Source organism: Hemiscyllium ocellatum, chromosome 37 (genome assembly GCF_020745735.1).
Source record: "Hemiscyllium ocellatum isolate sHemOce1 chromosome 37, sHemOce1.pat.X.cur, whole genome shotgun sequence".
Lineage (NCBI taxonomy): Eukaryota > Metazoa > Chordata > Chondrichthyes > Orectolobiformes > Hemiscylliidae > Hemiscyllium > Hemiscyllium ocellatum.
This window is the reverse complement of record NC_083437.1, coordinates 27,344,171-27,357,900: the sequence shown is the minus strand read 5'-3', so window position 1 is coordinate 27,357,900 and position 13,730 is coordinate 27,344,171. Positions and strand designations below refer to the sequence as shown.

General features: G+C 44.0%; 1 protein-coding gene across 1 annotated transcript; it reads left to right on the top strand.

Annotated features, from left to right (window-relative positions):
- The first annotated feature begins 249 nt into the window (after positions 1–249).
- Positions 250–10,469, top strand: mrps16 (mitochondrial ribosomal protein S16). Its single transcript, XM_060852275.1, has 4 exons — positions 250–351; positions 620–656; positions 3,861–4,121; positions 6,892–10,469. The coding sequence occupies exons 2-4, from the start codon at positions 644–646 to the stop codon at positions 7,029–7,031; spliced, it is 414 nt and encodes a 137-aa protein (XP_060708258.1). The 5' UTR covers positions 250–351; positions 620–643; the 3' UTR covers positions 7,032–10,469.
- The last annotated feature ends 3,261 nt before the right edge of the window (positions 10,470–13,730 follow it).

The window sequence follows — 13,730 nt, the reverse complement described above, 5'->3', positions numbered from 1 at the left end:
AGGGGAGGGTCTGGGGTCCCACCCCTTCTCAGTCTGAGGAGGCATGGCTGCCACCACGTGGTGTCACCTGGTGGAGGTCATTGGGGTCCGGGGTCAGGGGGGAGGGGCACAATTTGCTGCACGTGATGGGCATCGCGAGCGAGATCGGCGTCACTTTAACACGTGATGCCTATATTTGCATAGACCTCCATGTGAACTGATATCATCAGCCTATCGTAGCCTGCTCCGGGATTCCACTTCCGGGTCAGAGTGTATCAAGATGGCGGCGCGCAGTGTGAGGTGTTGAAGAGCAACCGCGAAGGAGGGAGCGGGAGCGGGACAAACACGTTTACCCAGGAGGGTTATTTGATGGTGACTAACCTGAGCCTGGGTTTACTAAATCGGTCTTTGTTAGGGACACTGAGTCAAAATCGCCTTGATCTCAATGAGGAGGGAGGGAGACTCGGGGCGAGGGGGCGGCCGGCCCGGGGTCTAGTCGTTCCCTTGGAACGTGCTGCTGCTGGACCTGCTGAGTTTTATTAACTATATGGTGCTAATCGGCAACTTCAGAGAGAAAATTAATAAAACTACAAACCAAGGAGTCTCCAGATATGTTTATTTTGCTCATCTTTCTCCTCAGGTGTAAATTTGGAAGAGAAAAATCATGGTGCATCTCTGTAAGTATGTTGATATAAACACAGAAAATCCCTTTCTAAGTTTAGTGCCCATGACTGAGTTAGATTTCACTCCCAGCTTTGAGCTTGGTAATAGTTCATTTGTTTTTTCTTGCAGTGTTGATTAGTCCTCAGTATTAATGCTGCCTTTGCTGGATATCTCTCCCTGGGGGATAGAGAGGTCTGTGATGTTTGATCCTCATTCCTTTCCCATTGCCTCCATGAGATCTTAACTCTCTCCTGGGTGATTACTATCTGTCCCTGTGCAGTGACCATTCCTCATGAAACTCATTCTTAACGCTGTAGCAAATGTTTAATTGTTAATCCTCCCAGCTGTATTTTGGCTTTCCCACTTTATCTGACTCTGCCTGATGTCTAGTCCTGGTTGTGGCCAGATTTTGTCCAGTCCACCCCGGATGAATCCCGTTAAGACCCTGTGATTTTTGCTGACCAGTCAGGTTGAAGTAGAAGCTCCTAGACTTGTTTTCAACCTTGGGCTGAACTTTCTTGCCTCTCTTGGGCCACTTAAAAAAGTGTGCAAGCTCCAATTGCTGCCTACTTGTATTCCTTTGCAGAATTTGTTTTCTCCCAAATAACATATCCCAGCCTCAGCATCCCACTTCATGTCTTCCTTTCAAGGCTGTTGACTATGTACTTTTTTGCATGATTCTACTTTCCATCTTCCTGTTCAGCACCAGGATCACCTTCAGTTTTATGAAGCACCCAGACTCTTCAATTGCCCAATCCCACAGCACTCCACTGTCAGTTTTCTGATTATATAGAGTCATAGAGATGTACAGCATGGAAACTGACCCTTCAGTCCATGCCAACTAGATATCCCAACCCAATCTAGTCCCACCTGCCAGCACCCAGCCCATATCCCTCCAAACCCTTCCTATTCATATACCCATCCAAATGCCTCTTAAATGTTGCAATTGTACCAGCCTCCACCACTTCCTCTGGCAGCTCATTCCATACACGTACCACCCTCTGGGGGAAAAGGTTGCCCCCTAGGTCTCTTTTATATCTTTTTCCCTCTCACCCTAAACTTACGCCCTTAGTTCCGGACTCCACGACCCCAGGGAAAAGACTTTGCCTATTTGTCCTATCCATGCCCCTCTTAATTTTGTAAACCTCTGTAAGGTCACCCCTCAGCCTCCGATGCTCCAGGGAAAACAGCCCCAGCCTATTCAGCCTCTCCCTGTAGCTCAGATCCTCCAACCCTGGCAACAACCTTGTAGATCTTTTCTGAACCCTTTCAAGTTTCACAACATCTTTCCGATAGGAAGGAGACCAGAATTGCACGCAATATTCCAACAGTGGCCTAGCCAATGTCCTGTACAGCCGCATCATGACCTCCCAACTCCTGTACTCAGTACTCTGACCAGTAAAGGAAAGCATACCAAACGCCGCCTTCACTTTCCTATCTACCTGCGACTCCACTTTCAAGGAGCTATGAACCTGCACTCCAAAGTCTCTATGTTCAGCAACACTCCTTAGGACCTTACCATTAAGTGTATAGTCCTACTAAGATTTGCTTTCCCAAAATGCAGCACCTTGCATTTATCCGAGTTAAACTCCATCTAGCACTTCTCAGCCCATTGGCCCATCTATGTTAAATGGCAGCTTGTCAAAGTTGTCAGTTGTTTCTCAAGCATTTTATAAACACTTTGCTTCCATCAATGGTAGTATTTTAAACATGGCAGTTACATAGAGTAGATCTGAAATTAAAGCAGTGGATTGAATTGACTATTGAACCTGTACTTGATGTTGTTTGGTCATTGGGGTGGAATGTTTAGCTCTGGACTGTAGGTGAGAAGCTTGCCATTCCATAAGACCCTCCGATGTCGGAGCAGGAAAAGGCTAATCAGTCCATCCAGTCTCCTCTGCTCCTCAGTGCCATTCTGGCTGATCTGATAATCCTCACCTCCCTTTCCTGCAAAACCTTTTGATTCTTGTATTGGTTTAAGAATATGCTTCAGCCTTGAATGTACTTAATGACCCTGCCTTCTGCAGTAAAATATTTAACATATTTACTACCTTTTGAGGAAAGAAATTCCTCCTAATCTGTGTCCCACATAAGTGACACCTTCTTCTGAGATAATGCCCTCTGGTCCTAAACTTTCCCACAAGGGCAAAGAGCCTTTCTGTGTCCACTCTGTCAAGTCTCCTAAGAATCTTGTGTGTTTCAATAAAGTCACTTCTCAATCTTCTAGCCACCTGAAATAATTCGTCAGTAAATTTCACAGGCATGATTTTCCCTTCATGAAGCAATGCTGACTCTGCTTGCTCATATTAAGCACTTCTAAATGCCCTGCTATTATGTCCTTTTATAATGGGAGCTAATATTTTCCCATTGACAGGTGTTAGGCTAATTGGCCTAATGTTACCTTTTTTTGTATTGCTCCTCGTCCTCCAATAAATGTGTTACATTGGCAATTTTCTGTATCTTCTGGAACTTTTCAGAATCAAAAGATTTTTGGAAGCTTTCCACCAGAACATCCACTACCATTGTAGTTACTTCCTTTAATATCGTAGGATGCATCTCAACAGGTCTTTAGTCCCATTAGCTTCTCTTTTTTTTTTCCCCTAGTAATAGTTGTTGTATTTATATCCTCTCTTCCTTTTTACCTTAATTATTTCATAATTTTGAAATACTATTGCTGCCTTCTACTGTGAAGAATGATGAAAGTATTTATTCAATTCCTCTGCCATTTCCTGGCTCCCGATTATTAATTCTCCATCCTTGTCCTCTTAGTGAGTTGTGTTCACTTTAGCTTCTCTCTCTTTTTTTTACATAATTAAAGAACTCTTGCTGTCCATCTTGACATCCATTAGAACCCTGGGATCTTTTCTATCCATCTGAACCACTGACCTCTATTCACTGCGGTCCCTGATGGAGGGTGTCTCTTTCAACCTACCCCACCAGTGTCTATCTGTTCAGGTCTTCTGGCATTTTCAGGAGGATAAAGTGCTCCTGACTGAGCCAAACCCTTGACGCAGCCTGTCTTAATGGCTGATATCTCCAACTTTGTTTAAAGGTGCCTTGAAGCTTTTGCTCTTTTGACCTCTGTATTCAGCCACTGCTTAGTGCCCTCACCCTCCACCCATACTCGTGAGGTGTTGTGTGGAGTGCTGTATAATCTGTGTGACTGATTCTGGTTCCATGTACACTTAAGCATTTGTGTCATCTCTTTATTTTTTCAGCCTCGAATCTGCACAAATACTATCACCGGGGGTTTGTGTGTATACGCCTAGCTTTGGGCGGCTGTACAAATCGACCCTTCTATCGAATTGTCGCGGCGCACAACAAGAGGGCCAGGGATGGCAAATACCTGGAGCAGCTCGGCTCATATGACCCGATGCCCAACATCTTCAATGAGAAATTAGTCAGTTTTAACTTCGAGAGGATCAAGTATTGGCTGGCCTGCGGGGCGCACATGACAAAGCCTGTTGAAAAACTATTAGGTAAAAGGGTTTCCTGGGTTTTTAACTTCCTAATTATATTGAAAGTTCTCGCCTCCTTCCCACATCACCCACCCATTCTTATTTCAGAAGCTGGAATTTCAACATCTAACACTGGTAGAGCACATTGGTATCATTTTACATCCTGACCCCCCTGCTCTCTTTGATAGTTGGGTATTGGTAATCGTGCAAACCACCTGCAATGCCAACTAAGCCAATAGTATACAACACACTTGGTAATGACAACAACTGGTGCTGTTCCCTGCTGTACCACTAGGGGGTGCAGCTGCCCATTTTCTTTCCATCTCTATATTGATTGAGATCCCCTCCTTCCTGAATAAACAACGTGAGCATCTGTGTCTTTTGAAAATGTGTGAAGAGGGCACCAGGAAGTTGCAAAGATACAGACAGGTGAAGCAAATGGGCAATGCAGTGGTAAGTGGCGAATAATGTGAATAAGTATAAGGTTGTTCACATTGGTTGTAAGAATCGAAAAGTGGAGTTTTGAAAGGTGAGAGACTTGGGTTGATTTTGAGTGGTACCTGATGTGCAGGAAGGGAGCATGCAGGTACAGTGATTAATCAGGAAGGCAAATTGCATTTTGCCATTTATTGCAAGGAGAGTGACGTACAGGAATAAAAACATCTTGTTCCATTTGTGCAAGCCTTTAGTGAGACCACACCTAGAATTGAGTACAGTTTTGGTATCTGTATATAAGGAAGGATATGCTTGGTTTTTGATATAAAATGTTCACTGGGTTGGTATGAGGAGGCTTTTCTATGACAAAGGAAATTGGCCTCTACTCTCTGGAGTTAAGAATGAGAGATTAGATTCCCTACAGTGCAGAAACAGGCCCTTCTACCCAACCAGACCACACCCACCCTCCGAAGAGTAACCCACCCAGACCCATTTCCCTCTGACTAATGCACCTAACACTATGGACAGTTTAACATAGCTAATTCATCTGACCTGCACATTTTTGGAATGTGGGAGGAAACTGGAGGAAACCCACACAGACACTGGGAGAATTTGCAAATTCCACACAGTCCGTTACCCTGGGCTGGAATTGGACCCAGGACCCTGTTGCTGTGAGGCAGTGGTGCTAATCACTGAGCCACCGTGTTGCCCCAATCTGAAATTTGATAGGGAGAACTAGCCATTTGGATACAGAACTGGCTCAAAGGTAGAAGACAGAGGGTGGTGGTGGAGGGTTGTTTTTCAGACTGGAGGCCCGTGACCAGTGGAGTGCCACAAGGATTGGTGCTGGGACCTCTACTTTTTGTCATTTACATAAATGATTTGGATGCGAGCATAAGAGGCACAGTTAGTAAGTTTGCAGATGACACCAAAGTTGGAGGTGTAGTGGACAGCGAAGAGGGTTACCTCAGATTACAACAGGATCTTGACCAGATGGGCTAATGGGCTGAGAAGTGGCAGATGGAGTTTAATTCCGATAAATGCGAGTTGCTGCATTTTGGGAAAGCAAATCTTAACAGGACTTATACACTTAATGGTAAGGTCCTAGGGAGTGTTGCTGAACAAAGAGACCTTGGAGTGCAGGTTCATAGCTCCTTGAAAGTGGAGTTGCAGGTAGTTAGGACAGTGAAGAAGCCGTTTGGTATGCTTTCCTTTATTGGTCAGAGTATTGAGTACAGAAGTTGGGAGGTCATGTTGCGGCTGTACAGGACATTGGTTAGGCCACTGTTGGAATATTGCATGCAATTCTGGTCTCCTTCCTATTGGAAAGATATTGTGAAACTTGAAAGGGTTCAGAAAAGATTTACAAAGATGTTGCAAGGGTTGGAGGATCTGAGCTACAGGGAGAGGCTGAACAGGCAGGGGCTGTTTTCCCTGGAGCGTCGGAGGCTGAGGTTTACAAAATTATGAGGGACATGGATAGGATAAATAGGCAAAGTCTTTTCCCTGGGGTCGTGGAGTCCAGAACTAGAGGGCATAGGTTTAGGGTGAGAGGGGAAAGATATAAAAAAGACCTAAGGGGCAACTTTTCACGCAGAAGATGGTATGTGTATGGAATAAGCTGCCAGAGGAAGTGGTGGAGGCTGGTACAATTGCAACATTTAAGAGGCTAATTTGGATGGGTATATGAATAGCAAGGGTTTGGAGGGATATGGGCTGGGTGCTGGCAGGTGGGATTAGATTGGTTTGGGATATCTGGTTGGCATGGACAGGTTGGACCGAAGGGTCTGTTTCCATGCTGTACATCTCTAGGACTCTGAGATGCTGAGATTGTTTCCACTGGTCGGGGGATTTTAAATGCATAAGCACAGTCTCAAAATAAGGGGCTGCATATTTTTTTTTACACAATCATTCAAGTGAATTATTTTTATCTTTGGAATTCTGTGCATCAGATATTTATGGTTATTCCATCATTGAATATGTTTAAAGTTGGGATACTGATATTTGATAGATATGGGGACTGGGTACAAAGTGAGGGGCAGAGCAGGCTCAATAGACCATGTGACCATTTCTAACTTCTATTTTTGCCGTGCACTGGCTGGATGCTGCATTTTGTGGTGATGCACCAGAAAGGCCTGGCTGGTGAGATGGATAGGAAGGGTCTGTCCCCTAATTCTCTAAGTTTTAAAGGTTTTCTAGCCAAAGTTCAACAGCAGAACAGTTTCTGACATTGCTTGGCAATCCTGTGGCTTCTAGTTTAACAAGAGGGAATGGAGAAATGTTAATTTAGAACTGGCAATAGGACTTCATTTGAGTGCTTTGTATAAATGTTTTGTCTTTTCTTTTGAATTGCTAGGTCTATCTGGGTTTTTCCCTCTGCACCCCATGACTGTGACTGGGGCAGAGCGATTTCACAAGAAGACGGTACTAATGGCTCAAATGGAGTCCAAAGAAGAGGCTGTGGAAACTACAGAGGATGAGCAGCCGAGGAGCTAATCCCCAGAGTTAGCAGTGCTGGATATGGACATTAACAGTTGCCACAGCTTCACTGAGTATCATCTGTAACAAGCCCAGGAAAAAACTGTTTACCAGATTCCAGCCAGTGCTCCCATGACAGCAAACAGTGACCTGGAGCTTAATTGCTCTCCAATTAAGACAGTTGTAAAGAGAAAATTTTAAAACTGAGACCATCAATATTAACAAAATCCAAAATTGCTGGACAAACTCAGCAACTCTGGCAGGATCTGTGGTAAAGAAAGCAATTAGTGTTTTGAGCTGTTGCCAGACGTGCTGAGTTTCTCCAGCATTTTCTTTATCTGTTTCAGCTCTCCGTCACTCAGTGCTTTGCTTAATGTTTTGACCTCTTAATATTATGTAGCTCCCAGTTTCAACTTTGTGTTAGACATTCCTGTATGCAGTCTTCAAATATAGACCAGGTTAGAAATGGTAAGGTTTAAGGTGGGTGTGTTTGATCAGGTGATGATGGGATTATCCCTTATTCCTGTTGGAGGTGACTGAACCCCACTGAGAGTAATAATTTGTTGGGACTTTAAATTTAACATTTTGTTTCTGCTGTCTTTGATTCCCTGAAGTATTCCAATTGTTTCTGCTCATCCGTCCCTTCTTTTGTCATTCCTCAACCTTTAGCCCAGCTTCCTTTTCCATACGCGCATCACCCACTGTGTGAAAATGTTGCCCCATGAGTCCCTTTTTTATCATTCCCCTCTCATCCTAAACCTATGCCCTCTAGTTCAGGACTCCCCCCACTCCAGGGGAAATACTTGTCTATTTATCCTATCCAAACTCCTCATGATTTTATAAACCTCTCTAAGGTCACCCCTCAGCCTCCAATACCCCAGGGAAAACAGCCCCGTGTATCCCAGCATAATGCCAAAGTATGAAATTCTAACCAATTTAAGAATGGGCAGTGTTTAGTGTGACCTAGTTGCTGCCCAGCTGGTGTGCAGCAACTTGTCTTGTGGTGAGACAGGTTCATATGTTCTGTAGTGAACAAGGCCCCTATTTCTAGGGATGAGTTATGATGTCCCATCCTCCATTCTATAGTCATGTTTTTTTTTTTGAAGCTCCCAAGCCTGACATTTGAAATTGAGGCTGGACTACTGGACTGGCAGTCCCTAATACTTAGCCCCTATTGCTAACTCACAGTGTCTGGCCTTTGTTTGTGCTTTTCTGACTGCTTTGAGCCATGAGATGTTACTTCCACCATCAAAAATGGTTTTGCAATTGACACGTGACAGAGTCAATGGTTCTCCTAGGAACCACAGGATTTCCAGTGAGTTGCTGGATTTTGTGACTGAAGTTCAAAAGGGCTTTGTAATAACTTGCAACCAAACTTCAGAATAAACCTCTGCTCTCCTGACCCCATAACCTACCCCTCTGGCGCACTCTTGAAAGAAAAGCGGTGACTCGAGAAGAAAATGGAATTAGCTGCGTCTGCTGTGCTCAGTGTGAACACTGTCATCTGAGTCAAAATCAAAACCAGAGGCTTTAGCACAGTGCAGGCTGAGTGTGCAGCGTTTAGACTATGGGGGTCATCACTACCACGGCAGTACTCCTCGTGCTTGCTGTTCTCTCGTGCACTAACTCTTCGGTGATGGGGTACAGGGATACAGATGGGACAGTAGCCTGACTGGGAATTGTTTCCAGAACTGATTTTGTCTTTCTGTTGCAACAGAGTCCCTGGGTGGTTAGTGCAAAACTTGTAGTTGGAGTGTAAACATTTTAGAAGCTTGTTTAAAAAGCAATTGGTAGCTGTGTCAAAGACCACTCTGTTCTGATGTTTTGAACAGTCTTCCTATCGTAGTGATCACGTGTGTAAAACGTAAGAGGCTTTCATCCAGCAGTTGAGGTGTATGAGTCTTCTCTGAGCCAGGGTCTGTGGTCTGAGCATGAAGTATGATAAGCCACCTCTGGAAAAGATGGTTTTGGGTGCTTGTTACATTTTCCCTTTTTGCTTAACAATATTTCAGTAATTGTTGAAATAATTATATGAATAAATCCAGAACTAATTTTAAACAAGTTGATTTCCTTTGCAGGAATATTGTACCGAAAATGATATTTTTTAAAAAACTGGAAATATCCAGTAGTTCAGACAGTAGCTGTGAGGAGGAACTGAGCGCATGTCTCTGTTGAGATGAATTGATCCTTTTCTGATGAGAGGTCATCAGCCTGAGATGTTAGTTCTGTTTCTCTCCACAGATTCTGCCTGACCTGCTGAGTACTTAATGTTTTTATTTCTGATATCCAGTGTCTGCAGTGTTTTGCTTTTGTGACTAAAGTGATATGTTATGAGCAACTGTGCAGGAGGGGCTAGTTATGCCTGAAACGTCGAATTTCCTGTTCCTTGGATGCGCCTAACCTGCTGTGCTTTAACCAGCAACACATTTTCAGGAGGGGCTAGTTACAAAGTGTGGCAGGCTAGTGGAAAGATTGCAATGTCACGTTGCACCATCCTAAGTGAACGGTTGTCCGGTTTTATTTTTTCCTCTTTTATTTACTTTACCAAACTGTATAAAATATTAACAGTGAACAATAAACAGCAGTTTATAAGAAACAGCAATTTACAGGGGAAGGAGGTGGCAAGGCCAAACCTCCACTCTGCAACCAATTCACAGGGGAATGTGGACGAACCCCAAATGCTATCCCTTCCTCACCAAAGAGGAAACAGTAGACGCAAACGTACAAAACAGTCCGATCAACCAAACAATAAAGCAGTGCATGTTTTACACACACACACACACACACACACACACACACACACACACACACACACTTGGTAAACTAGCAGTTTGTCCAATTTTATTTGGTGGGTATTGTTAACTGAAGCCAATATAAATTAAACAGCCGCTCCCTTATTGCTGTTTCTGGGCACACCTGATATAATGGTGCTAGGACACCAGGTAAAGTCTGTGTTCTCCTGTTCACCCCCTGCCCTGCCCCAATCATTCACAAACCCCTCCCCCGAGTGCAGGAGGAACATGTAGCAGTGTAAGCTGGTTGTATAGATTGATTGATTCTAAAGGTGTTTTGTTAATGCAAGCAAAGACCTGAAAAATTATCCTGTGAAGCCGTACACTGTATAGATCTCCCTCAGCTGAAATGCTTCAGATGTTGGAAATCTAATGAACACGCAATCTTGGAAGGGCTAGGTAAGTCTAGCTGTATCTATGGAGAGGGAGATCAAGTTAACATTTCTGGTTGATGAGCTCCAGTCAAAACTGAAGATTTAGAGATTTAAGGTAGGGATTCTGTGGGGAATGGGATCAATTTGTATTAAGAGAACAATACAAAGACTTTAATGTATCTTGCACAACCACCGGGTGTAGAACATTTTATGTCCAATGCAGTATTTTTGAAATGTCGTCACAGTTGGAATGTGTGTAATGTGGAATAGCCCTGGCTAGACACAATGGACTCAGTGTCCTCCTGGGGTGTGACTGCTCTTTGATTTCCATAGCTTCCTGCAAAGGTTCTATGAATAAATGTGTGGTACAGGCTGGGGAATCTGAACCTTGGGTTTTTGTGAGAATAAACTGGCCGGTCAGTAGCAAGGGCTGCACCAGCCTTGCCCTTTTTGGAGTGGAAGTAAAGCAGTCTGGGATCCCTCTCCTCACTGGGCATTATCTCCTGCTGAATACTCCCCTGCGAGTGATGAATAAGACTAGGGTTTGACTGGCTGCGATGCAAAATGGCCTATGACCTTGTGTAGAAGGGTTATCCAGTCAACGTATGAAGGAGCTATCGGGGGCCAGTGAGCCTGCACACAATGAGATGTTTTAATATCACCGCAATGAACAAGGAAAAACCCAAACAGAGAGAATGGATTTTGAGGAGTGATTCTTGTGTTGGACTGAGAGTTATTACCTATTGTGCATGCACTGCACAGAAGAATGGAAGAAAAATTGAAGCTTGCAGAGAAATCCTTTTGAGTCACAAGTGAACCCATTGTGTTGTGGAAAGATTACATTAGCATTGCTTTGAAGTGAGGAATTAATCACCTGCTTGATAAAAGGAAATCTGATCTAAAAATTCACTATAGCGAAGGAAGAAAATTTATGGAGTTGTCAGTTCCAGTAAATTCCAGTAGACTGTAATAAAAGTGTTGGCACAGATCTGGGTTTATATGAATGCCAATGTTCAGTTCTCCGTGCTTATCTGGTGCAATCACTGCTGCCCCAGTGTGGGTGCGTGCAGATTGGCACAAAGCAAGAGGCATTAGGTGGAGGCACAGTGGTAGCATGAGGAAATCTCTCTGGTCAGCTGTTGAAGGAGGTTGGCATTGCAAATGAAGGTGAATCGCATTCACTATGCCAGGAAGCAGAATAAACATGCCAATAGGGCCAGAGTCAAGGTACACATTGGGTGGAGGGTGGAAGGAAACTCATTGCTGTTATATTCGCAGCTTAATAAATCCTGCTGCTTTGGGGTTTTACTTTATAAAGAGATATCCAGAAGCAGAGTAGATTACAGGTGAGCATCTTCGTTTTTCATGACTCCCAAGTGAAAAGTCAAAGTACCACAATGCAGAACACAGTTTGTCAAAGGAGGGGGTGGAAATATGTTAATTAGGAAATAATTGTTATGCCAGCTTAGCTTTTTAAAAATTGGTAGATTGAGAGAGAAAGCAAAATCAGGGACAATGAGAAATTTTAGCAGAAAGTTTACCTTGTATTTATATAATATCGAGGTAAAAACAATGACTGCAGATGCTGGAAACCAGATTCTGGATCAGTGGTGCTGGAAGAGCACAGCAGTTCAGGCAGCATCCAAAGTGCAGCGAAATCAACGTTTTGGGCAAAAGTCCCTGATGAAGGGCTTTTGCCTGAAACGTCGATTTTCGCTGCACCTTGGATGCTGCCTGAACTGCTGTGCTCTTCCAGCACCACTAATCCAGAATTTATATAATATCGGTCACACCCTCAGCCTGTTCCAAAGCATTTTTTAGCCAATTGACTACTTTTGAAATGGAGTCAATATAATGTCAGAAATGGATTGCAGGTAGTGATGTGCTGATAGTCTGACTCAGATTCAATGTTGTTTTTGTGGTAGCACCTTTCACAGCTACTGGGTGTTCCAAAGTGCTGTAGAGCCACTCTAGCACTTTTGCAGAGAAGTCAGGATTGTAGAGAAAGTAGCGGCCAAGTAGCACACTGTAAACTCCCACAGCCAGCAATGTGATAATGACCTGCTGAAATGTGTGTATTGATTGAGGGGCTTGTACTAGCCCGGACCATAGAGAGAACCAAAAGTCAAATATTGCAGATACTGAAAATCTGAAACAAGCCCAGAGAGTGCTGGAAAAGCTCGCGGGTCTGGCAGTATCTATAGAAAGAGAAATGGTTTTGAGTTTGAGTCCAGTGCAACTTCTTCAGACCACAGTACTCTGAAGAAGAGTTATGCTGGACTTGAAATGTTAACTCTCACTCCTCAGAAATGGAAGCAGCCCATGTCTATTAGGAGCAACACCTGGGCAACATCTAGGCTTGGGCTATTAAGTAGCAAGTAACATTCTCAGCAGACAATGGCCGTCTCCAGAGGGAAATTTAACCCTCACTCTTCATATTCAATCTGCTAAATCTTCCATTATCAACACTCTGGGAGTTACCATTGGCCAGACACTGGACTGGACCAGCCACATAAATAATATTACAAAAGCCGGTCGGCAGCTTGGAATTCTGTGGTGAGAAGTCACCTGACATCCCAAAGTCTGTTTACCATCTACAAAACACAAGTTATGTATATGATGGAATATTCTGCACTTTCTTTGAGCACAACTCCAACAAGCATGGTCCAAAGATGTACAGGTTATGTGAATTGGCAGCACGGTGCTACAGTGGTTAGCACTGCTGCTTCACAGCATCAAAGACCCAGGTTCAATTCCCCCCTAGGGAAACTGTCTGTGTGGAGTTGCATATTGACCCCCTGTCTGTGTGGGTTTCCTCCAGGTGCTCCAGTTTCCTCCCCCAGTCCAAAGATGTGCAGGTTCGGTGAATTGGCCATGCTAAATTGCCCATTGTGTTAGGTGAAGGGGTAAATGTAGGGGAATGGGTCAGGGTGGGTTGCTCTTCGGAGGGTCTGTGTGGACTTTTTGGGCCGAAGGGCCTGTTTCCACACTGTAGGGAATCTAATCAAAGCAGCCCACTGGATTAGTACTCCAATTACCACATTTAACATTTGCTCCCTTCACCATCAATATACAGGTGTTGGCAGTAGTATGTACCACCTTAGGGTGCACTGCAGCAGCACAGAAAGGTTGACAGCATCTTAACAACTCTGCAACCACTTAGGAGGACAAAAGTAGCAGATGCATTTGAGTATCGCCATCTGTAAGTTCCTTTCCAAGACACACGCCATCCTTATTTGGAAGCATTCCTTGCATCAAAGTCGTGGAACTCCCAACAGCACTGTGGCTGTCCCTACACCTCAAGAACTCCTGTAGTTCAAGAACCTGCTTAACCCCACCTTCTCCAGGGTAAACAGGGATTGACAATAAGTGCTGGCCAGCTAGAAAAATCCACATCTCATGAATGAGTTTTTAAAAAATTGTCAGCACTGACTTTTTGCACTCAGGATCTGGAGTGGGGCATGCAGCCATAGCCCTTTGACACTGAGGCTAGCATACAGCATCGCTGATAGAATTGTTTGTGGATTTAACCTTTTTATTGACCTGTTTAA